The 26097-nt window shown below is 33.6% G+C and overlaps 1 protein-coding gene across 8 annotated transcripts in view; it reads left to right on the top strand.

The window, feature by feature from the left end:
* The window catches only part of nrv3 (nervana 3), a 146884-nt gene that overhangs the window by 105301 nt on the left and 15486 nt on the right, over positions 1–26097 (top strand). For all 8 annotated transcript variants that reach the window (XM_067764338.1, XM_067764339.1, XM_067764340.1 and 5 more), the window contains exon 7: positions 1632–1797. In XM_067764338.1, coding sequence (XP_067620439.1) covers positions 1632–1797 — 166 coding nt within the window. The remainder of the gene's footprint in view (positions 1–1631; positions 1798–26097) is intronic.

Here is a 26097-nt window from a genome sequence, read left to right as displayed (position 1 = left end):
CAAAAAAGTTATCTTAACCGAACAAACTATTACTAAATTTTCAAGTACAAGTCTTAGCTATAAAAATATATTAAAATTAAAATATTAATTGAAAAAAATAAGAACAAAATGAGGGAATTTTGCAATTATTGTTAAAAATAAATTAAAAAGTATACAAAAATATTAAAAACTAAATATTTGAATTCAGCAACAAAAAACTATTAACTAAGTATAAAAAAAAAATAATAAAAAAAAATTTTAATAAACAAAAATAATAATAACGAAAACATATGATTAAAAATTAAAAATGATTAAAAAAAATTTTTTATTTTAAAATCTTACCTTATAGCTACATAAACCAAAAATTTATAAAATGGAACACAATGCAAGAACTTGCATATTTTATTGTAAACAATATATTTAAGCTAACTTTTAAATAAATGTCAAATAAAAAACTTTTTAAAATATTAAAAACTAAAAATAATAAAAGCTGAATATACAAATTTTACACCAAAAAAAAAACAGATAAATACATATATATAATTACTGAAAACAATATAAATTCCAACATAAAATTTTACGAATTGGTAAAAGAAAGTATCGAAAGTTTGAAAGGTTCGATTTAAGCTAAAAAAAAAAATAATACTTTTAATTTATTTAATAATTTGGGAAAAATTTAAAAAAAAAAAAAAAAATTTTTTTCCCAAATTATTAAATAAATTATAAAATTAAAAAATTGCTTCAAATAAATGTTTTCATACATTTAAAAAAAAAGCAATATGGGCAATCCCCGATTACTAAAAAATCAAATAATACTTTTAGTTAAAGTTTTATAAAAAATTTACAATAATAATAATTAAGAAGAAATCGGAGCAAATTCAAGAATTATCAATAATTAAAAAAAATATTAACTGAGTTTCAAGATAAAACAATTTAAGTAAATAAATTAGTAATTAAAAATAAACTAACTAAAAAATATGGCAGATATGTATTTGTAAAAAAATGTAAACGTCATAAAATTAAAATAATTAATTTTACATAAATCCAAAGAAAAAGATTTTAATTCAATAAACCAAACTTCTGTTTAAAATTGTACTATCCCAATAAATAAATAAATTAAATTAATAAATATATTTAAAAAATTATTAAAATTTCTTTAAGCGAAAGAAGTATTTTCATAAAAACAAAAATTTAAAAGTCAGTATTATTACCTAAAACAAAATTAAATAATTTAGTTTTACTTTTATAAAAAAAATAAGTGGACTGAAATTGGCTATTTTTTAATACCCGGCCTTTATCAAAAATTACAAGGATTAAAAACTACTGAAAGAATAATTAAAAAAAAAAAAAAAAAATGGTTTTTAGCTACAAAAAACATTTCACTAGACGTTTTAGCAATATTAACAATTTAGTAAACAAAAAATTAAAACACCACTAACAACTAAGTAAATTAAAAACAAAATCTACTAAAAAATTATTAACAAAAATATAAAAATATTGTAACGCCACTATAATGTTTTTTTTTTAATTAGATTAATAAATTTAAAAAAATACGTTGAAAATAATTTTTTTTTTTTATTTAAAAACATTTTTCATTTCTTTTTCATCAATCAATAAACAAAACTTTTTGTTTCTATATTTCAAATTTCTAGACCAATGTCGTTTGGATCTCGTGCGAAGGTGAAAATCCTGCTGATGTTGAAAATATTAAGGCCCGTGATTACTATCCACGTATGGGTTTCCCAGGCTATTATTTCCCATTCAAAAATATAGAAGGTTACGTTCAGCCTATTGTTGCCGTACAATTTACCGTTGAAAGTAAGTAGACCTATATTTAATATGATAATAACTGTAGTCAGTAATGCGCTATGGGGGGAAAAAATTAAAAAGGCAACAGTTTGGATGGCAACGTAATAATACATGTTTGAAACGGTACAAGTGGATTTTTACCTGCTACAATAAAAAAAAAACTCGGCCTATTTATAAATTACCTTTTCTTAAATAACCAATCATTGTTGAAATATACCAGCACAGTACTCTGACGAGGGTCTGTCGGGACATTTTTAGATAAATTGCATAATAATAAGTGACAATATAATTACATACATGTCAAAGATATGGTGTGAAAGAAGGAAAGAAAAAAGTAAAGCACTCGTCGTTAATGTGTAATTACGTAATTGACAGATTGATAGATATCAACTCGAATTTAGAAAAAAAAACACCTTAGTTTACAGATACCAATTCGAGCCATATGTGATATCGAAATGAAAGCAACCAGGGTGAGAGAGGAGGAAAGCGAAAAGTAAAGGGATAATTATAAGGAAAATGAGAAAGTGAAAGGGAAGTTAAGGAAAGAGTAAACAAAGAGACACAAAAAGAGGAAGCGAAAAGGAAAGAGGAAGAAAAAGAAGGAAAACAAGAACTAGAGTGATAACCAGAAATAGAAAAAAGAAGAGGAAGAAAAATGCACATAAAAACAAAAAGAGAGATAACATAAAATTGAAAAGATAAAGCAAAATAAAAATTAAAGGGTAAAAAGGAAAACGAAAATTAAAATCAAGTGAAAAAAGAAGAGGTAAAAAAGAAAGGAAAGATAAAATTAAAAGTGAGAACTTAAGGAAAAAACTGGGTGAAAATGAAAGGAAAAAGAAGATAAAGAAAAAGGTACAAGAAAAGGCAAAGGAAAATAAAAGGAATGTTGGATTTGGAAAAGGAAAAGCCAAAGTAAAATGAAAATAAGAAGTACTGAAACGGGGAAAGCAACAACAACAACAACAACAGGAGAAATATGAATTTTATCAAAGAAAAGGGAGACATAAAGTAAAGGAAATGACATAAATATAGTTCCAAAAAACTAAAAAACACGACGTAGGACAGAGGTTCGTGTATCCGCTATTAAGCACAACTCGTTTTGTAGCGAGTTATTTAACCACTTGCAGTCTTCAATAATTGCCGCTAGATGGATTTAACTCTCCTAGCCTATAGAGTTACAAATAAGCATGTTGTGACGAATATGAGTGACACTAAGTGATACTCACATCCCTAGTCTGATGCTAAGTAAATGAAGTCACAACAACAATAAAGCAGACAGTCACTTTTTTTTTTTTTTTTTTTTTGCGGGGAGGCTGAAAAATGCCTAATGCACCACAATTGCTGCCGTCGCAGCAACCGTGTGTCCGTAGACTAAAAAACAGCCCCGTTCTGGAACCGTCACCCACCCCGGCACCACTTTCGCATTACTTCAGGGTGGCGTTCCATATTTCTCATTTCTTAAGAGCCTACTGTTGTCCCTGCGTCCAGGTTCCCGCTATTTGCTCATGTCACTTGTATCTACATAAACGAATCAATCATTATGTCTACACATATGTACGTACACGCAGCTGAGAAGCAACGCACGACCACACGCATATATCTGAGATAGTAGATTCTGGAAATGGAAGCGCCTAGAAGATGCGAACGAGGAAATCAGAGAGTTTAAAAGGCAACAACAGTCGAGGCGCAATAATTCAGTTTCGATTAAGCACGCTATCTGTCGGGCAATAGCAGAGTTATTTATTGTGAAGTCATTTAGTAAAGGCCATTTTACATTATTAAATATTGGAGTTATTTATTCAACAGTTTAGTGATTCGAACTTAGCAGAAGGTTGCAAATAAGAGGATTTGCAGTAAATTCGTCACAATATAAACAAGTGAAGCTAATATAAGCTTGTTAAAAAGGAAACGAAGGGCGAAGGAAAGAAGAAGACACAGAGAAAGAGAGAAACAAAAATTAAAGGGTAAACAAGGAAGAAGAATGAAATTGAAAGAAAAAGGGAAAATAAGGAAAAAGATTGAAAAAAATGCATGGAAAATGGATGGAGGTAAGGATTTGGAAAACAAAATCACAAAAGGAAATGGAAAACAAAATTACAGAAGAAAGAACACCAACAACTCAGAAATAAAAAATAAAAGGGGATGATAAAAGAAAATAAGAGGCAAAACGAAAAATAAAAATTCGAAATGCAATAAAAATAAATTTACCAATAAAAATAGTAAAAAAATTACATAAAAAGACAAGAGTAAAGCATTTTTTCGTTTGATTTTTCTTCACTTTTATTTTAAAATTTAAAAAAAAAAGAAAAAAACAAAACAAAAGAAGTGAGGGCGAAGAAACACATAAGAGGAAACTAAAAAAGTGAAAAATTAAAAAAAGAAGAAAAAGGTGAGAAGAAGAAGAAAAAAAGAAAAAGGTTTAGAAATAAAAATAAAACGAAAAATTAAAAAAAAGAAAAAAGTTAAATAAACGGAGAAGAAAAATTACAGGAAAAATCAAAAGGAAGTAAAATCGGGAAAAGGACAATAGGGGAAGAGAACATAAAAAATGTATAAAACAGGTATAAAAAATTAAAAGGAAGACAGTTCTTGCCTCAATTTATTTTGTAATTCACGTTTTACTTTAACCTCATTTCTTAAGCATTTAGAAATATTTCCTTTCATAAGCGACTTATTTTTTTCTCATACATATTTTGTTTTACACACCACTTTCTCTCATGCTCACTAATTATAATTTCGATTATAAAAAATAAATTGTTTAGTTATTTTCAGAAAAATTTGTATCAATCGAAAAAGTATGACGATACCAAATTGTACATTTGACTATAAAACTTTATTTCCCTTTCCTTAAGCTCATTCATATTTTCTATTCAAAAGACGTGAGCAATAAATGTTAAGCTGACTTATGCAAATTTTAATGGATGTACGTATGTGTGTGTACAGAAAAGCCGATATTAACAAGCATAATATTACGACATGCATAGAACACCAAAGTGGATCAAGCATTTCTGAGTCATTAAAGGAGTTTTATTTTAATTTCTGAACCATTGCCTTTTCCGTCGTTTCTGCTGATTCAACCAAGCGAGATGTACTCCTTTGCGAAATATTATTGTATATACTGCACATAACACACTTATGTAAAGTTGTATGTATGAGTAGACTTATAGTTATCCCTTCTAATGTATTTCGCATGCAAATATGCCACTTAGGCATTCAGGCAGCATTTGTAACCAAGTTATAGAGACTTTTATTGTAATTGCTGTGTTTTTCCCAGCGTTGTTATATTTGTTAGGAGAATTGAGTGCGCGTTTTTATAGCGCAAAAAAGTCAAAACAGACAACTGGTTATACTTGGATGAAAGAAAAGAGGAAACTGTCAACGTTTCGGAAGAAAGTATATACATATCTAGATACATTTGTATATATATCACAGCTCTGCTTATATTGTGCATAGTATGTGAGGATGTTACATAAAGATTCAAGGTAGAGAAATAGAAAGAAGTTGACGCGAAAATGAAAAATGTGTGCATAAGGGGAAAAGAGTGAAAGTAGAACAATGCAACTTTTAATCAAATTAAAAATCCAGTTAGCTCTAGCCCAACAAACATTTAGGCTAGAAAACGATTAGAAGACGAATCGAATTCTAATGTATTTCTCTAATGTAGAAGGTTAGAGGACGATTTGCGAAACTGTCGCGAATTACAGCATTCTCGATTTCGTTCTCCATATCGAGAAAAGGGTTAGAATTCTAATCGAATTCTAATGTCAAATTCTAATTAGAATTTTGAAGTGATACGCAATTAAGTTCAAATATTTAAAATCAGCGAAAGTTTCATTGTTTCATTATATCAAATACGTTTATTTTATGCATTAAGAATGAACATATTTCAAAGGCTTTTTCTATTATAATAAATTAAAAGCGTACTTAAAGATTGAGCTCAGCGTTGGTTTGAGGTACGGATGAGGAAGCGTTTTTTTCATGCCATTCAAATATCACTTCAATAATCTGCTCGCTTTCCATTTTTAACTTTTTTTTATTAATTTTCACTTACTAGGATTTACTATTATAAATAAAAAAACTTATTTCGCAACTTGTAATATTTCCACTATTTTTATTTTGTTTGTATAACACTAAGCATGAGTGATCATGTCGTGCAAATAATCGATAACTGTGACAATAATCATAACATCGCATTTCTAGTGCTATTCGAATCGTTTCACGGTTGAATTCTAACCTAGTTCTCTAACCTAGTTTTCGATTCGAAATGCATTGGAGAACTACCTTAGAATTCTAATGTAAAATTACAATATTTCTCTAACGTTAGAAACTGCGTTTGCTGGAAGGACTCTACCCTGTGGCAATATTATTTGTGAATATTTTTTTCTCCTTGTGAAAAAGTAATGATGAAAATATGGCAACGGTACAAATTACTCGTAAAGCTAGATGTTAAGATGGGTATTTCATTAGTAGCCGACACTGTAAACGTGACCATAAACATCGCAATACCTAGAAAGCGTTATAACAACCCTAATCACAATAACATAAACAACGAAACAACCACAACCATAATTTTACCAGTAACCAAAACAATAAAATAATGGGTAACCATTACTATAGCCATAACCGTAACTATAGACGTGACTATAACCGTAACCATGAACGTAAATAGAACCGTAACCGTAACCACGACTATAAATTTGACCGAAACCTTAATCGTAACCATTACCATTATCATAACCGTAACTTTAACCGTAACCATTACCATATCCGTACTTATAACCTAAGAATAAACTGAAGTTGCAATAAACAGCGATGCCGTCATCATAGTCGCAAAAGCTCTCCATAATACCGTAACTAAAATCATTAATACTACTGTAACAATTACCGTGAATCTTTCCTTAAAGAGAACCATTACCGAAAGCCAATACGATAGTAACCGAAGCCATAGACTTTAGACTAAAATGTAGTGACCGCAGTTGTAACTATGACTGTCAATGTAATGCAACTTAACGGAATACTTCTGCGTTACTTTGCTCTCGCTTTTGTCGACATTCTTGCCTCGAGCTTCGTCTTGCAAACACCAATCTAGTTTCAGGCGAAGCCATTTTATTCTGGGTTAAACGTCATCAACGAAGAAGTTAGAAAACATTCATCTCAGTAACCGTTGAAATTGAATGAAACGCAAAGAAATGAGAAGATAAAATCGAACTAGCGCAGCACAATTGTTGGAAGAGCCAGTTCTAGTTTTAATTCTGTCCCCTCGCAATGCTTTTAACTGACACATTTAAGTGACAGCTGGGCAGGCAATCTTATTGGCTTCATGTATAATGCAGTGATTCAAGATATTACAGTTCCAGCGATCTACGTAACGGCTTTGTTGACAGGCTTGGGCTGCCTGATGGAAATCTCATCATCATCAGCATTGTTAATTAGTGATTAGGCGCGTAAGTGATCTTGGCCATTGTGTAGCGAGTATCGCCAGATATCTGTTTTGCAACAGCTGACGTCAATTGGAAGTACTCAGTCGAGGTTTCCCTATTGCCCGGCTGCCAAATCATGCGCCGAAAGAAGCAGAAAAATCTATTTTGATTAAATCAGAAATTTAACAAAAGTTTTGCTCCTCACTGACACAAATAAGACATCTTAACCTTCTTTGCTAGATCATCTGCTACGGCAATGTTGAATAGATCGAGATTGCAAATGAGATGGCCAGCAAATAAGGGAGAGATCTTTTATAGGGGCTAATTTCAGTAATTTTGCAACAAAACACGTCAACTATCCCTGTTTAGCGACAATCAATGCCAATTGGGAGCACCAAAAGAGGAGGTCCCAGCTCATTGGTGGTCTTGCCCTTACTCTGCTTCAAAAATGTGTTGTCAACTAGAATACTTTCATGCCCGGAACATATTCTTTCATTCTTATAACATGAGAAGCAGTTAAGCTTTTAATTACTCATACAGCTTAACATTAAACTTTTTTCCATATACACCGTTGACATTACGGATAGGACCATAAATGTTATGTAGAACTTTTTTCTGGAATACCCCAAGTGCCATCTCATCACTCTTTACCTTTACTGATGTAAACTGGCAATAAGAATGTCGTCCAATTAAGTGTAATGCTACTTGTTAATCAAAAGTTATGACACCTCACACTCTCACTCATGGCACCCGCCTCCCTTTTCAAACACATTCGCCTTTTTTTTTATTATTTCTGCGAATGTGTTTGTACACAGTTTGGCCATGATGAGAGTTAAAAATCTAAATATCCATATGACTTGTTAAAATATGTGCGTCTAAGGAACTTGCCACGCACATTTACTCATTCATATTTAAAGCCTACCACAAAAAAGTAGCTAAATTCTACGATCTACATACAAATTGTCAAACTTTTTTTGTGTATACGTTGGCTGCGCCATAATAACCCAAACCCACCAATTAAAACACTGCAATAGCAATGCTATCATCATTTTGTATTCTAAGCCATACGGATGCTGTTATATAACTCATAACGTATCTGATGCGAAGTAGCTTTTATGGGAAAAATGCGATGGCTCTTTCACAAGCGAGCAGACATTGATGAAATGACATGATACGCTGGCCGTGCTCATCTTGCGCAAGAAATATAAAAGTCTCATATCAAATACGAACAGAAATCAGCTGTTCTATCAATCAAACATCTATAAACTTACATGCGCTTACGCTGCCATCTGGCGAATGTTAGCAACTGCCGGTAATGCAGTGTTAGTTCTAATCAAATATTCGCAATAGTGCCATAGTTCAAATAGATTTCTTTGTGTGCTCACGATCGTTTATTTTTAACAAATTATTTTAATAAAATATAGCTAAACAAAAGCACTACGACTAAGAATGCCCAAAGGCCGCTAATAGCACGAGACCCCATCTTTACAACAAAAACTTTATTTATAGATTTGGATTCCAAATAAGAGCGCAAAAGGGACATGTACATAAAAACAGCAATTAGAAATAATATATAAGATATAGATTTTAATACCCAGCCGGGTATAAATCGTATAAGCATACTTACACACATACATACATACCTACTTTCACAGTACATACAAATTATGTACAATTAAACTAACAAGTTGAAAGTAGCTCTCGTGTTTTATGACTAAAGAGAGGAAATTGTGAATAGGAAGTAAGGTACAATTAATACGGATTTGGTAATAAAGGAACGTAGATTTGCAAAGGAAATAAAAGCGAATTACTTCCTTGTAAAATAAAACTGAATAAACTTAAAATAAAGTATTCACTTTGTAAGGACTTGCTTACTTTAGTGGCGTCTAACCAGCCGATCGGAGACTGCAAGAGCACTCAAATCGTTTTCCACTTGATATTCCCAGATAAGTTGGGCCTCACTCTTCCTCTGCTTCTATAAATGAATGAAGAAAGAACCGCCATCTGGACCGAAGCAGCTTCCTCCATAGCTTTCACTGTTGGGTCGGAACATTTGGTTATTTCAGATATTAGGTCCGGGCTTGGAACATTGCATCTTACACCTAATTGTTTGATGAAAATTTCGGACAATAGCTAGCTGCTAAGCCTCTTTGCATACAAATATTTATGCATGTTTTTCTCTCTTTTACGAACCTCCCTCTCCAATGCACGAACAGGCACAGTCGAAGTCGATCAGTAACAATACATTAAGTGTAGTATCCCATTTCCGACTGCAGTTGGTTCACTGGTCATAAACATCTCTTGTATTATTTTCTTTTCATTCGAAATGTTTTGGGACGTCCAGCGTACATGCATCGAGTGCTGCACCATCCTTTGCTAACATATCGACCTTTTCATATCATGGTTGTGGACTTGTTATTGTTAGAACCCCAAAAACTCTAAACGAACGTTAGGAAACGAAATTTTTTTTGGCCGATCGAACAAGGATTTAGGGTTCTTAAGACTTATTTTTCCAAATTTTATAATATATCCCACAATTTCTTGTTTATTTGGAGCATATAGTGCTGACACTCCTTTATTGGCCGAAGAACGAGAAGTATCTTCCACTCTCGTGCCAATATATTCGGGTTTTGACGCTGCAACAAATTTATCTCTCTCCCCAACTTTAGCAAATTTGGTACCGTATATTGGCTTTTGGTATCATTGGGATCAGTATTCTATACACCACTTTCCGCTTTCTTGCTTTTGAAGCAACTACTACAGCCATTTAAAGGTCGTTATTTGTGCACCACTCCACAGAATAGATCGTTCCGCATGATTACGACCCTGCCATTAATCGCCTAATTTTTATATATCTCCACTTTTGGTAGACATCTGCTCAAAGGGACTGGGCTTCGGCACTCTATACTTCTTCTCGTGGACAACCTAAGTCGCGGCTCTCTTGATATTCTCCTATTAAGTTGGTGTAATCATCCTTCAGTTTATCACCCACATCGTATTTCATTCATTTTTCTGCTTTGCAGCTTTTGGCGTACTTGGTTCCTCGATGTTGCGGACTCCTCTTTTGCTCTGCCCTACTAGCCTCTTTTAAGCGGGATAGTCGCCGTCCCGCTTACAGTTACTTCCTCTTTTCAATCCGTTTGTGGAATCAGCTATCTTGGTGCCGCCTGCTTCCACTCTTGCTTTCTCAATCTCCCGCGCTCGCTGTTGCTGGGGTCGATGATATGACAATGATGCTTCCCTCACTATCCAAATAATAATGGTAAGGCAAGTTCGTGTAGTCAGAGATTTGCCTTCATAGGACCGCCTTTAAGTTCTTATCTCTAAACTTCTTTCTTGCTCTGCCTATTCAAAAACTTGTCTATCATAAATCAGACGATATCTTTACATAGCCCCAGAGTTTAAGTTCTACTTCACGATATATATGCTATTAACTCGGAAAATGATTCGTTCTCCTTAAGTTTAAAGCAGCCAACACGCCCCAAATTAGACTCCTTTAAGGTGACCTGTGACAACTGAATCTGTCAGTCAACCAGCGATCCAAGCCTTTCAGGGCAGAAATGCATCATCGAAGGTAGTAATGATTTGCAGTCGGTAGCAAAATGAGCTTCTCAGTGCATCACAACGGTGATGAGGATAACAAGTCAAAGAATCGAGATTCAATGGATCTACTTTATCAAGTGGTATGAAAATATGACAATCGTTCTTAATGTATCCATCTGTTTTGTTATGTCGCTACTATAACATAACCTATAAAAACGGTATTAAACACAAAAAAAACTTTCATCAAATCTCCCTCTGAGCCTGAATGCAATATCAAATAAAAAATGAAATTAATTTCATACAACAACACAATGAAGCTAGACATAGCTTATATCCCTTCAAGGACTTCCATGACAACAACGTGACACCTGGAAGTACGTGACTTAGCAAATAGTTTTTATATTTTACTTTATATATTTCCGCGAATAATGCAATATAGGTACAGTTACCGTTAGCGCACTGCTGGTTGGTTCGTTGGTTAGATAGATGACGTTTTACTATCCAACCTTCAATATCTTCCCCTACATACTTTGTATGCTTACCAACGCTACGCTAATGGGATTAAATGTGCTCATTATTTCTGGTTTACTTAGTCGGCAGGTGACTAGAAAATACATACAAGGGAATACACAATTAAGGCAACGTTGGTACAGGTAGTTAAAGGGTGAAAGAAAGAAGAAGCACAACAGCATAAAATTGCGTAAATGTTGGAAACAATGTAGTTGGTGGTATTTCACGTATAAAGAACGTGATTTATGGGCAAGAATTATGGATTTTATTTGTTACCGTGGCTTGTCCATTTCATTGTACTTTCTTCCGCTGCGCTTGTTAGGTAAAAATGATATAAGAGTAATTTGAGCCAAATATGGTTGCTTGGTTGGTTGCTGTACCGCCTGGTAAAGGACACCGGACACAATTAGCACGCGAGTGGGCTTTTTTGATGCACGTATATCTGGAACCGTTCTATGTTCAAATACATATTTGAACAATGCAGCTTTTAAGCTCATTTAAGACTCAACTTGATAAAGTTTTCAGGTCTGGTAGTACGAAATTTCCGAATGTTGAGTGCCTGATATTTGCTAGATAGAGAATGATAGTCTTAGAGAAAATAAAGGCCCTTTTTAGATCCTTATTGCTCATAGCTCTTGCAGACGTCGTTGAAGGAATTTCCGAGAAAGAAGTTTTTATTTTGCAGATATATATAAAGTACCCATGTTTTTTTTTGATTTCGATGGGCTGGAAGATACTGAACGAATTTAGTAGATCGTCAGAAATTAACCCTTCAAAACATACTTGCTCACCTTGTCATTACCATCTAATGCTATTGTTTTTCCTGTAACCCCGAAAAATTTGAGGGGTATTATGGTAATGAGCAGCCCGATCCGGAGTATATCGGAGCGAGGACGGAACGTAGTTCTTGTTGCTTCGGCAAGCCTATTGGGGATGCCGCACTAAGCGAACTGTCAATGAAACTTTTTTCTGTTTAAGTCCTAACATACAAAATGTAGACATATGAAGAGCCGCCGAACGTCATGGCACGCTTCTCTACTTCCCAACCCACGATTGCATAAAAAAACCCTTAGTCCTTAGTTTTAGGTATGCCACAAAATAAGTCAAATATTGTGGGAAGGGAGTATTTTGGTAGAAGCTCGATATCAGAATGAAGTTTAGCCTGCTCGACCACTGCACCAAGCAGAGTTCGGCCCTATCAAGAAAGCAATGCATGAGATGATATCCAGTGCGTCTAGTCGTATGCAGTTAAAATCTATTTGGACTGGCGGCTGCTGTTAAAGCACTTTACTCCAAAGCTGAGCGCCCGATCGTTGTTGATAAGTGCCTGACAGCACTTGGAAATTTTAAACCGCTTTATTAATATATTACTAAAAAAAAACTTTCCCAACGCTCGTTTGTGTATTTTTCACCGCAATCTATAAAATAAAAAAAATAAAAATCTTGACTTTGCACAAGCAAATGGTGGCGAATGCTGGTGAAAAGCTTGTGCGCTTACGGAAACGGAAGTCAAATATACATAAAGCGTTATAAATTGCATTGCTATCAACTATCATATGGATGAACATTTGTATGTACGCGCGTATGTACGCACCCTGCAGGAAAAATAGTTGCTAATAATGGTTACGTTCAAGTAAAAAGGTCATTCGATGCGTAATAGAACATTATATAACAAGGTGTTATCAAACTTGCTCCATACCCGCATTCCTTACAGTAAGCCGAGCCACTGTAGCCCAGATCTACTGCAAACACCCAAGAGGCCAAAATAGTGGTAAGGTCTCAATGTGCCAAATATATAAAAGGTTCTATGACGATATGAAGAGCACTTCGATGCCACGGACTGCATTAAGTTCGCTCTAAAAATGCAGTTTCCACCAGTCTTCAGTAATTGGCTTATAAAATAGATTAATGGCGTAGCGGAAGAGTTAAGATCTGTATGCCCTGCATGGCACTTTTATAACGCAAAGGAAATTTTTTTTTCTGCTATACAATTTACAATATATTCGTTCGCTTTGCTGGTTTAGTTAATATTTACTAGCGATTTTTTTGTTGAGAGAGATTCTGTACCAATATTGTTTGAAGTATTTAACTCCTTATTTTCTCGACCCATATTTTACCGTTAAGTAAGATAGGCCTTTAAATCGCATGGTGAACATGTAAAGAAAAATAAATGAGTATTTATTTACTTAAAGTAGAAAAATATTTGAAATAATAATAGGAGAAAACAAATTTTAGCACTTCCAGGTACAAATATCTCAAAAACAAGTACCAATTCTGGCACCGGACTTATGTAGATCCAACGCAGCGAAATTCTTTATAAAATTGTATTCCCATTTCTATATCTAACCTTTATCATTGGCAGACTCAAAAAAGACTTCGCCTAAACTTAAGTAACGTTCCAATGACGCGTGAACCAGATAGGGATAGAAATTTAACATGCAAATCCGACAACAAGGTTGTGATCCTGATATTTATCTGGCTCAATTTCTGATCCGTATAGCAGTTCTGTTCGTTTCGTTTTCTGTAGTAGATTTTTTGACAGCTAACCACTTTTGAGTTGGTAGCACTCACGGCTCAACTATATGGTTGACTCATCTCTACAGCAACAACATACCGTTGTTCAGATTGTCAAAATCAGCGTGTTGGTGTTAGACGAATGGAATGGAATGAAAACTTGAAACTAGTAAGAAAATGTTGTGAATGTGTTTGTTTAATTTTGGGTTTGCCATCTCCTTCTGACAATCCCTACTCTAGTGAAATGAAAAAAATAAAATCAGCTGATGAGATGAGCCAACCATATAGTTGAGCCATGGTAGCACTGAATTAATTATATCTACATATGTGTATATATAAAAAATTTCGCCATATTTAAAAGCAATATTTAAAAGCACGGAAAGAGTAAACAACTTTAAGAAACTGTAAGGAAAATAAATAGTTTGTTTACGTGCGAAACTATTTAAATGTTAATAATTCTATCAGTATCTTCAATTTTTGTGTACGTTTCTTCTTCTTATTCTCAACAAAACAGATGTTTTATATTAGTGCTGCCAGCTCTCATAAAGTTGATCCAGATCATTCCAATGAGATTTGATCGTGAGCCAGAGCTCGATAACTCAATGGAACGCTCCTTTATTATATAGACAATTGATCTTCCAAATTTTTCTCTACAACAATTACCCTTCAGCTGGACAAAATAGTTAAGTTATTAACCACCAATGACTTTATTATATATATAAACGTATTCTTCACATATTCATTTTCATGAGTTCACTTAATTATTATGTAATCTATTGAATTAAAAAAAAAAATCGCCTACAACTATGCTATAAATAAGTAATTTACTTAATAACGCTATGCTTTAGCGGCAAGATCAGTGGCCTTAATGCCCTTTATTATGTTACGCCACTTTACATGCGTATAAAATAAATATATAGGTTCTCATTTACTATATTTTTATCACAGTACAATATGCATGTATATCTACATATATAACCTTTATGACTAATACATACAATGGTACTTAATGAATCAAATGACTACACAATATATGGTTAATGGTACACCATATGTTGTTGTTTGAAAGGGAGAATACCCATGTGCGTTCTGTTGAATTGCTTATGCACACTATGAAAATAGTTCGAGTCTTGGGTGTGGGTATGAAATAAAAAAAAATGTAAATGTACTTATTTTCTTGATTACATATTTAATCAATATACCAGCCCATTCTTCCCACATCAAATCCACACTGCGGTAATGGCAGCCGCTGGCCAGCAAATCGCCAACAGTAAGGGAGTTGCAACTGATATAAACAGTAGCCATCATGCAGTCGTTATGATCCGGAGCCAAATAAACCATTTTGCATATAAATAGCCCTCATCACGTCGCAAAGATCCTGAGCCAGAAGCAAAGACATCTATTTTGGAAAAAGTAGATTTATTAATCGAAGCGTTGCCAAACTAAAGATAAGAAACTAACAAGTTATCTGGCTCACAAATTGAACCACACTTCTATCCGGAATTATCTGGCTCAAATCATTGTTGTTGCATTTACATGCCAAATGATTTATCTGGCTCAGGATCTTTGCGACGGGATGATGGCTCGTATGTGTTAAATTAAATACAATGGCGATATCTGCCTATCACAACTCATGTGTACAAAAATAGCACGGCCCCTGCTTCTCAAGTATCCCAATGATCCAGAGCATTCCCGCGAGAATTGAGCGTGATACGGAGCTAGAAAACTCACTGGATGATGGCTGGGGACTCTTAACCACTTAATGGCAACACAGAGTGACAATAATGGAAATTTTTTTGACAGATTACCTTTGTATAAATTCACCTTAAACAAATAAGTTTGTTTCGATGAATTTTGATTTAGAAATTGTTTCATAAAAAAATGTCAGTCTTGCGAGGTTTCAAAATAAAAAACGCACCTTACCCTTAGCTCACAGTAAGCTTGTTATGACGAGTTTTAAACTCACACCATTTTGGTAAATTTTTAAATTAACTTGAATTAAAAAGTTCTGCAAGTAGGACTAACGGACATCATTTTATTTTCTCTCACGGTGTGGGGGAATCCAGGATGTATTCGTAAGGTTTGTGTAAGCATGAGAATAGCATTTGGAAGTGATATACTATATGGGGGAATACAGAATGTAAGCGCATGGTAGGTATAGACGAAGTGTGTGGTATTGGTATGCTGTATGTGTTGTCAAAAAGTTATCGATGTGATATGTTCTCTGAAAGTTATAGATTTACTATCACAAAGTTATTGATTTGTTACCGGAGTGTTACCAATTCGTTGCCGGTGTATTATCGACTTCTCACCCCAAAAGGTTATAGATTTGTTACATAAATGTGTCGATTTGTTATCGAGACGTTATCGGTTTGTTGTCAAAAAACTATCGTTATGTTATCGCAAAGTTATTGAACATTTATCGAAAATGTGTCGATTACATATACAAAAATTTATTGACATTTTCTCAATAGGTATCGATCTGTTATCGGCGTGATATCGCTTTGTTATAGAAAAGTAATTGATTTGTTATTGGAAGGCTGTCGATTTCTTATCAAAAAGTTATCGCTGTGTATCGATTCATAGGTTTATAATGAATCAGATACTGCTAAAGCTTTAATATAAAACCGCTGACACATCTGTAACCAGTGCATAACAAGCCGATAAGAAACCAATAAAAAGCCGATGACTCAGCGATAACAAGCCAATAAGAAACCAATAAAAAGACGTGACTGAGCGATAACAAGCCGTTAATAAACCGATAACTCGACAATAATTCTCTATCGGTTGCTGAGGATAATAAGCCGACGATGCTCTTGTCATTAGTCCCGGAGTTATATGCTTCTTGTGAAGTTACCTTCGACGACTTCATAACTTTTTTATACGTGCATCTGTATGCTAATACATCCGCTTTCAAAATTACTTGTTACTCACGCTTTTTTTTATTTGCAATAGCGAGTGACACGGTAGATTTTATGAGAGAGAAGCTGCTATAGCTCCAACGCCGTGCATATTTTCCCTGCCAGCACACGTAATTTATTCTTAATTAATCCATTAGCATCCATTGTTTCACACCATTGTTTCACACACTGGATGAATAATTAAAATGCAGTGTCATGTTACACAGCCAGAGTTAAAATATATGTGAACTACCGTAAATGATTAAAAGAAATATATACAGAGAGAAAAAATTGCAGGCGGTGGCAAACCGCACTGCATACCAAACCATTGGCTACAGTAAATATTGAGAATCAATCGATAAATCAAGCAATGTCGAAGAAATGAAAAACAAAGAAAAATAAATATAAATTCAATGAAAGCCACTAAAATAAATCAGAGAAAAAAATGGACAACGCAGCAAAGTTGAGAGCTTTATTGCGAAACAAAATAACTCACTGAACAGTGAATCACAGCAGAATGCAATAAAATCTCAGTGAGGTTCATTGTGGTTATGAGCAAAATCGGTGGTTAGACGAGTATTTTATTTAAACGGTGGCAGTTTTTTATACATTTAAAGAAAAGTCTTATGTAAATAGATGTTAGTTTTACGAGCAATTCAGCTGGTGGACTCCGATAGTAGCTTACGGCGAAACTTAAGCGCTAAACATTCTTAAATAAGTATCAAATGTGCCTGCAAGTATGCAACATTTAATTATACGAGCCGGATCCGTGCGCATCTTGCGCAACCAATATAAAAGTATCTTATCAAATATCAACATAAATCAGCTGTTCTATCATTAAATTAAAACTTACAGCTTGCGCTGCCATCTGGAGTATGGTAGCAACTGCCGGTAATGCAGTGCAAATATTCACAATAGTGCCATAGTACAAATATTTTTAACAAATTATTTTAATAAAATATAGCTAAACAAAAGCACTACGACCAAACTAGCTAAAAGCTCGCTAATAGCCCGAATCTCCATCTTTACAACAAAAACTTTATTTATAGATTTTGATTCCAAATAACAGCGAAAAAGGGACCTGTACATAAAAACAGCGATTATAAATAATATATATGAAGGCTCTATTACAAAATTCTTCCTAGCGAAGCTGATCTGAGTTTTTTTTCTACTTTGCCACTTTACATAATTGTATATAATTCGCCATCTTGGACCCAGAATAAAGTAGGCTTTTGAAGTAGACAGATGGACGAACTAATCTTATTAACTCACTAACCTATGGACTTATTTCCAAAGCCCTTTAAGGTACTCAGAACTACACGAAACCTCGTCAAAAAAGAGAATATGTTGTTTACAGCTAGGTAGCTCTTTAGGCTATTCGTATTTTGACCACAGAATTTAATATAGGAAGAAGATCATCAATTCCTTGCAGTTTTAGTTTCCGGATTGTCATTCGAGTAGTCTTTAATATAGATAAAATTTATGTGCCCCTTTACGTATAATAAAAGAACTAATTTTAGACCTTTAACCAAGCAGGGTAAGAGTAAGAAAATTGCAGGCACCAAATTAAAATAAAGTGAAAGATAAAGCGAAATGGAAACAGAAAGATCCAGGAAGTGCAGGTAAACCAAATAAGATCAGCAGAATCGTGTATTTAGGGAAGAAAATGAAATGGAATAGAAAACGAAAAAGGATACGCAAAAAGTGAAGGGAAAGGTATAGAGAATAACTGGAGTAAACACAATCGGAGTATCAGGGATAAAAGGAGAATGGAAAAGGGGAGCGAAAGTTATGAAAAAGGTGCTATGAAAAGTGTAAGTCAAGGAAAAGTAAATGCTAGAAGGGGGGAAAGAAAAAAGAAACTGAATAGAAACTTAAAAACGAAAAGAAAATAAAAGAAAAGAAAAGAAAAGAAAAGAAAAAAAAGAGGAAAAAGAAAAGGCAAAAGCAAAAGGAAGAAGGAAATTTAAAATGAATGGAAAAAATGGGAAAACAAAATACGGAAAAGTAAAGTGAAGAGGAAAAATAAGAAAGAGGAAAAGAAAAGAGGAAAGGTAAATGAAAGGTAAAAAACGGAAAAGAAAAAAGGAAAAAAGGAAAATTAAAAAGAAAAGGAAAGGCAAGGAAGGGGGAAAGGAATTACAAAGTTTAAGAGAACAGGAAATGAAAAGGAAGAGGGAAAGAAAGACGAAACCAAAATGTAAAAGAAAAGGAAAAAGATGAAAAGTGGGAGGGATCAGAATAAGAAAAGGGAAATTAAAACCGAATTGGAAAGGAAGAGGAAAAAAGTAAAGGGTAAAGGTAATATTAAAAATAAAAATAAGAAAAGAAATGATATTTTTAATTGTGATCATGAACGTAAGGGTATTGATTATAAGAAGACGGAAACGAAGACGCAGGCGAAGTCCAGCGCGAAGTTTAAAATACAGACATGTTTACAGTGCCACGTGACGTACGAATACCGGTACACTTACAACTTTTTTGATTTAGGCTAACGAGTGCGGTCAGGCTTCAATTACAGCTAAGGCTGTGTAATCTGGTTTAGGCTACGCAAAATCATTCCCCGAAGGCTTGTGGGATTGTTGCATGGCCCGAGTATGCTACGGTACTAGCACTGGCTCAGGAAGATTTTTTTTGCTTATCTCATAAATAGTCAACACTTCTTAACCCGTTGGGTCAGCTGGTTTAGGCTGCATGGACATGATTATGTATGTTTTGCAAAACTGCTATAGAATGGTACAGATTTATGGCTATGGTTATGGTAACAGTTGCGAGTTTTACTTTCAAGAATACTCTAACCCATTTAAACATCAAACACTGCAAATTCGCCATCAGTCGAAGTTAGATGACGGAAGAAGCTCAAAAGGATAGGGGGGCTTTCCAAAATAAATAGTACGAGTATAAAAACCTCTATCTTCTGCTTTTAAGTTGAATAAAGCTTAAGAAGCTACCATTGCACTTCTTTTAGAGAGTAGTTCAAGAAATTTTCTTTGGGTAAAAAAAAATGCTTAGGCTCTTCGCTGTACTCAAGGAAAATTCCGTAAATTGTTCTGCTAAAGATAAAAACACCATTTTTAAGCCATTTCAATTTGAAGCCAGAAAATAGCAAGATTATTGGCAAAAAGCTAAATAAGATATTAATATAATATAATTTTGTATATTCAATAGGGACTTTTTCTTGCCTGCAGCTTTGAAACTTAGAACCATCAGCAAAACGTAACTGAATTCATTAAAAGTTTTGTCACAAACCGCTTCATTTTAATTGCATTTTCAATTTTCAGTTTCTGCCAAAATGCAGGCAAAAACATGTACAAACTTATGTATGTATTAAGTTTTCTCCACGGCCATCATAACAATTTGAAAGGAATTTTAAATTCGCAAGTTTTCTGTGTATCATGCTCGCAGCTAGGCAAAGATAAATATTTTTTACGATTTGATTGTTACATTTATCCTGCAAAAGCTTATAGTAAGCAAGATGCATGATAAAAATATATGTTTGTATGTATATATTTCCATAAGCATTTCCGCTGTTTCGAATTTCATAAGGATTGCTATAGCAACTTCATTGAAAAAGCTTAGTGCACTGGTCATGGAAGCTTTTAATTCTATCGGCTTAGTTTATTAATGTATAGAGCATTGTATATAACATTTTTGAGTTGGAGGAAATTGGTAAATATGTAGTGTGTATCTTCTTGTTAGTATGTAAATAGGGGCTTGTCAATAATTGAATTGTTTGATTATAAGTAGGTCGCTTGTTCGAAGTACAGGATCTGTTTAGGTCTCAAGTACCACAGGTTGTTGTGTGTAATAAATTATTGTTAGTACTTATTCCTTTCCACACTATGGGCACATTCAGTCTATGTGAGGTCTTATTGACCGGCCAGTTTAACCTATTTCTTTATTGTTGCAGCTTTCCAAGAGGTATTTCCATAAATCTCAAAATTTCTCGTCCGCCACCTAGTGCCAGTTTTTCATAGACATTTTTCTTTCTACATGACTAACTATGATCCAATTTCAAGTAACTAGCTCATTTAGAATTCTCTTAATATCTCCATGCGCCAACTAGTGACATTTTATCCCCTACATATTGCAGCAATTTCAAAGTGTCTAACTCTCTGATAACTTCCTAAAATATCGATTTTGCGGAATACATTGATCAGCGTGCCACATATTGAGATTTTATTTTTTATTAAATTTTCATCACGGAGATTCAATCGGTTTCAGAAAACTTTTATTTATCTGCATATTTTAAGCACGATCTACTCTTATACTGTTACCGTCCCTGGTCTGGTGTAGTATACTAGAATGGATATGATAACAAACTTGCTGACCGTAGTTTTTGTTCGTTGGTGGGGAAGTTTGTGTCCGAGAACTTACCCAGTGCAAAGGTTGAGAGAATATTACGCATAGGAATCTTTATTTTGTCACTTATGAATCCGATATGCTCCGGTACTACCACCTCTCGCGTCAGGATCTTCTGTGCTGCTTCGGGAAAATTTTTTCTACCCCCAAACCGTGAGATCTATCAATTTTAGTTGCCGCTTACAGAAAAGTTATCGATTTGTCAATGGAAAAATATCGATTTCTTATCGAAAACTTTTCGATAAAATATCTTTAACTTTTTTGTAAGAAATCGATATTTTTGCGACTGCAAAACTTGATTTTTTCGAATAAAAAAGGACATTTTTTCAGTAACAGGTATATATTTCTTTGATAACGAATCGATAATTTTTAAATTTTTTTACGATTGAAAGCTAAGCGATAATTTTTTGATAAGAGGTCGATTTTCTAACGATAATATCGATGTATTTTGACAGCAGATTATAAATTACTTTTTGGTAACAAATATCTTTTCGATAATAGACCGATAACACGTAAATAATTCACCGATAATGTGCTGACAGCTCTTCAAGAACAATATTTAATAAACCAATAATAACAATCTAATAATTTTTCTTATTCATAAATAAGTTTTTAGAACACTGTGAAATGATTCCAAAATATTACCAAAATTATTCCCAAATCATAACTGACATAATCTTGTAATTATTTCAAAATGGCTCCAGAAAGATTTCAAGAAATGAACAAACCTATCTTAAAATTGTCCCGAAATAATCGTGCTAAAAATCCCGAAATGTTAGGGAAATATTCCCGAATTGATCTTGAAGTAGTTTCTAAAACAATCACGCAGTTATCGCAAAGTAATCCCCAATTATTCTCAACATTACTAGAAGAGAATCGAAAAGATCCCAAAAATTGCCCCGAAAAGTGCAGAAGGTATCTTAAATTAGTCTTGAAAATAGTACCAGCACGACTTTAAAAATATACGAGTATGATATTTCTGGTTTAAATTTTGAGGAATAACAATTATTGCCGGACCCTTATAATAACCTAAAGTTAAGTTAACATTATGTTAACTCTAACAGAGCAGACGAGAGATTAAAAATTATTTCGCTAGCAAAATAACAATAAATCACAACAAACGATCCCAGTGACAGTGAAACAATATATTTGAAAATAAAAATTAATCGTAGCGACAAATTAAAATTTGAACATTCATAAATAAAAATAAATCTAAGGCGCGATAACCTCCGAAGAGATCTAAGGCCGAGCTTCTCTTCCAATTTGCGTCGTGCTCCTCTTGATTTTCCTACAAATTGGCCGGACGGGACCTACATATTTTATGCCGACTCCGAACGGCATCTGAAAGACAGATGAGTTTTCACTTAGAGCTTTTCATGGCACAAATACACTCGGAGCGCTTGCCAAACACTGCCGAGAGGCGACCCCGCTTAGAAAAATTTTCTTCTAATTGAAAAACCTTATTTCTAAAATTTTGATGTTGCTTTGCCCGGGGTTCGAACCCAGGGCATACGGTGTGGTAGGCGGAGCACGCTACCATCACACCACGGTGGCCACGGTGGTAGATATACATACATACATAAAATTAATATATAATATAATATTTTGCTGGCATTTTTATACAGCGTTAGCTTTCTATTTAATCAACCACAACAATAAGTAAGTACAAGTCGTACTTCTGGCGCCCTCCGGGGCGTATGAGCAACTTTTCATAAACAGAATGCTTGTTTACTACAGTTGTGCATAAATACACGGCTGAAGAGCTGTTGAAGAATGAAATCATTTGTTTTTTGAAATTAGAGATTTTCTACAATCAGTATTTCACAATTTTTTCTTCATACGAGGATTATGCTTTAAATTTTTATACCTTTCATGAAAATGAAATGGTATATTAATTTCGTCACGAAACCGAAAATTGTAAGTCCTTAAAGGAAAATAGATAGACCCACCATTAAGTATACCGAAAGAATCAGGTTGAAGAGCTGAGTTGATTTAGCCATGTCCGTCTGTCCGTCTGTCCGCCTGTCCGTCTGACTGTTTGTATGCAAACTAGTCCCTCAATTTTTGAGATATCTTGATAAAATTTGGTGAGCGGGTGTATTTGGGTGTCCGATTAGACATTTGTCGGAACCGACCGGATCGGACCACTATAGCATATATCCTCCATACAACCGATTTTTCAGAAAAAGAGGATTTTTGTAATATCTTACCCAATTTAACAGATTGAAGCTTCAAACTTCACCATATACTTTCGTATATTGCACATATTGTTACCTGAAAAAATTTATGAGATCGGTCGTATATATAGTATATATCCCCCACAACCGATTGTTCAGATAAGGAACTTTTCGTAATTACTGCCCTATTTTAAGAGCTAGAGGCTTCAAATTTCAACGAATGCTTACGTATATAGCATATATTGTTGTCTGAAAAAATCATGAAGATCGGTGGTATATATAGTATATATATGGTGGTATATATAGTATATATATATAGTATATATATATATATTTTAGCAAATTTTAGCCCCATTTTAACAGCTAGAAGCTTCAAATTTCACCGAATACTTACGTATATAGCATATATTGTTGTCTGAAAAAATCATAGAGATCGGTTGTATATATAGTATATATCTCATACAACCGATTGTTCAGATAAGAAACTTTTCGCAATTTCTACCCCATTTTAACAGCTATAAGCTTCAACTTTCACAGATTGCTTACGTATATAGCATATATTGTTGTCTGAAAAAATCATAGAGATCGGTTGTATATATAGTATATATCTCATACAACCGATTGTTCAGATAAGAAACTTTTCGCAATTTCTACCCAATTTTAACAGTTATAAGCTTCAAATTTCACCGATTGCTTACGTATATAGTATGTATTGTTGTGTCAAAAAATCATAGAGATCGGTGATATATATAATATATATATATGATGGTATATATAGTATATATATAGTATATATATATTTTTTTTACGATTTCGGCCCCATTTTAACAGCTAGAAGCTTCAAATTTCACCAATTGCTTACGTGTATAGCATATATTGATGTCTGAAAAAATCATTGAGATCGGTGGTATACATAGTATATATCTCATACAACCGATTGTTCAGATAAGAAACTTTGCGCAATTTCTGCCCCGTTTTAACAGTTAGAAGCTTCAAATTTCACAGATTGCTTACGTATATAGCATATATTGTTGTCTGAAAAAATCATAGAGATCGGTTGTATATATAGTATATATCTCATACAACCGATTGTCCAGATAAGAAACTTTTCGTAATTTCTACCCAATTTTAACAGCTATAAGCTTCAAATTTCACTGATTGCTTACGTATATAGCATATATTGTTGTCTGAAAAAATCATAGAGATCGGTGGTATATATATTATATACTTCATATAAACTGTCATTTTGACCCCTTTTTTACGGCTAGAAGCTTCAAAATTCATCAAATTTCATCAAATAGTTACGTTTACGTCATATATTTTTGAAATACGTGATTCGTAGTCATAGTTTTTACTTGCAGACCACAAAAAACGTGAAGCTTTGCATCCTCACACAGATTACCTACCTATTTTTTATTTTATATTTATCTTAAAAATCGTTTAGATATGTTCAAATTTCGCCAAATGCTTACGTGTATAGAATATACTGTTGTCTGAGAAAATCATAGATACCGGTGGTATATATAGTATATCCCATACAACCGATTGTTCAGATAAGAAACTTTGCGCAATTTCTTCCCCATTTTAACAGTTATAAGCTTCAAATTTCACCGATTGCTTACGTATATAGTATGTATTGTTGTGTCAAAAAATCATAGAGATCGGTGATATATATAATATTAATATGATGGTATATATAGTATATATATATAGTATATATATTTTTTTTTTTACGATTTCGGCCCCATTTTAACAGCTAGAAGCTTCAAATTTCACCAACTGCTTAAAAAAACCTGAAACTTTGCATCCTCACACAAAGTACCTACCTGTTTTTTATTTTATATTTATCTTAAAAATCGTTAAGGTATGTAGATCTGTTCACTATATATTTCTTATCTTATACATCCGATTATTTGGAGATTACGAACGGGATAAGATTATTTTTCAGCCCCATTCATGAAAGGTATGAAGTCTTCGGCACAGCCGAAGACAGTCCCGTTCTTACTTGTTTAATTCTGCAATCATGCTGAGAAATAAGGATTTCATTCATCACCGCATGCAATTGAAAATAATGCTAAATCAAACTGCAGAAATAAATATACTGCAATCAATGAGTTCACTCAGGTGATTGCACATTTTTGGTATGTGAAGTCATGCATTCAGTACCAATCACTTGCTACAAGAATGCTCAAATACTCCCTAAAATAGTACGAAAAAATTTAAGTTCCTTTTTATGAAAGTTGCAATTTAAAAATTTATTAAAAACATGTTTATGACAATCTTCAGGATAAAAATAGTTGAAATAACTTGCTCAATCGCGTTAAACATGACAATTTGAAAAAACGCAATGTAAAACAGAAAAAAAAAGTATATTTTCGGCAGATGGAATATTCCTGTCTTTCATACTAACTTCTTTTTTCCCAATAAACAATGGAACAAAATATCTGAAAGGAAGAAAATGTTAATTCTCAATTTGATTATCTGTCTTTTACATCATTTGAGAAAAACCTTGTTCAGAAAGTTAACTCAAACAGTAGTTTGCAGCTTGTTTTTTGTTTAAGAAACATTAGAGACGGGCATTTCGGAAAATATTTGAACTTTGGCCGATCTATTGTAGGCCACTTTGCATACACATGTATATACAATCCTATCGCCAACTGCAACAGCAGAATACGAGAAAATCACATTGGCGGTCGAATGCTGAAATACCTCCAAGAATGTTGGGAGTGGTGTCAAAATTCGAAATCGAAATTTTCTTGAGGGAGATATTTATTTGCAAAAAAACAAACATTCTTGCATATTTTAAGATTTTTTTGTACACGCCAGGGACCCAACCAGTTATGAATTTTATAATAAAATACCAAAAAAAGCTTTTTTATT

Source organism: Eurosta solidaginis, chromosome 2 (genome assembly GCF_040869045.1).
Source record: "Eurosta solidaginis isolate ZX-2024a chromosome 2, ASM4086904v1, whole genome shotgun sequence".
Classification (NCBI taxonomy): domain Eukaryota; kingdom Metazoa; phylum Arthropoda; class Insecta; order Diptera; family Tephritidae; genus Eurosta; species Eurosta solidaginis.
Note: the sequence above shows the minus strand (reverse complement) of the source record. Positions and strands in the feature narration are given on the sequence as shown.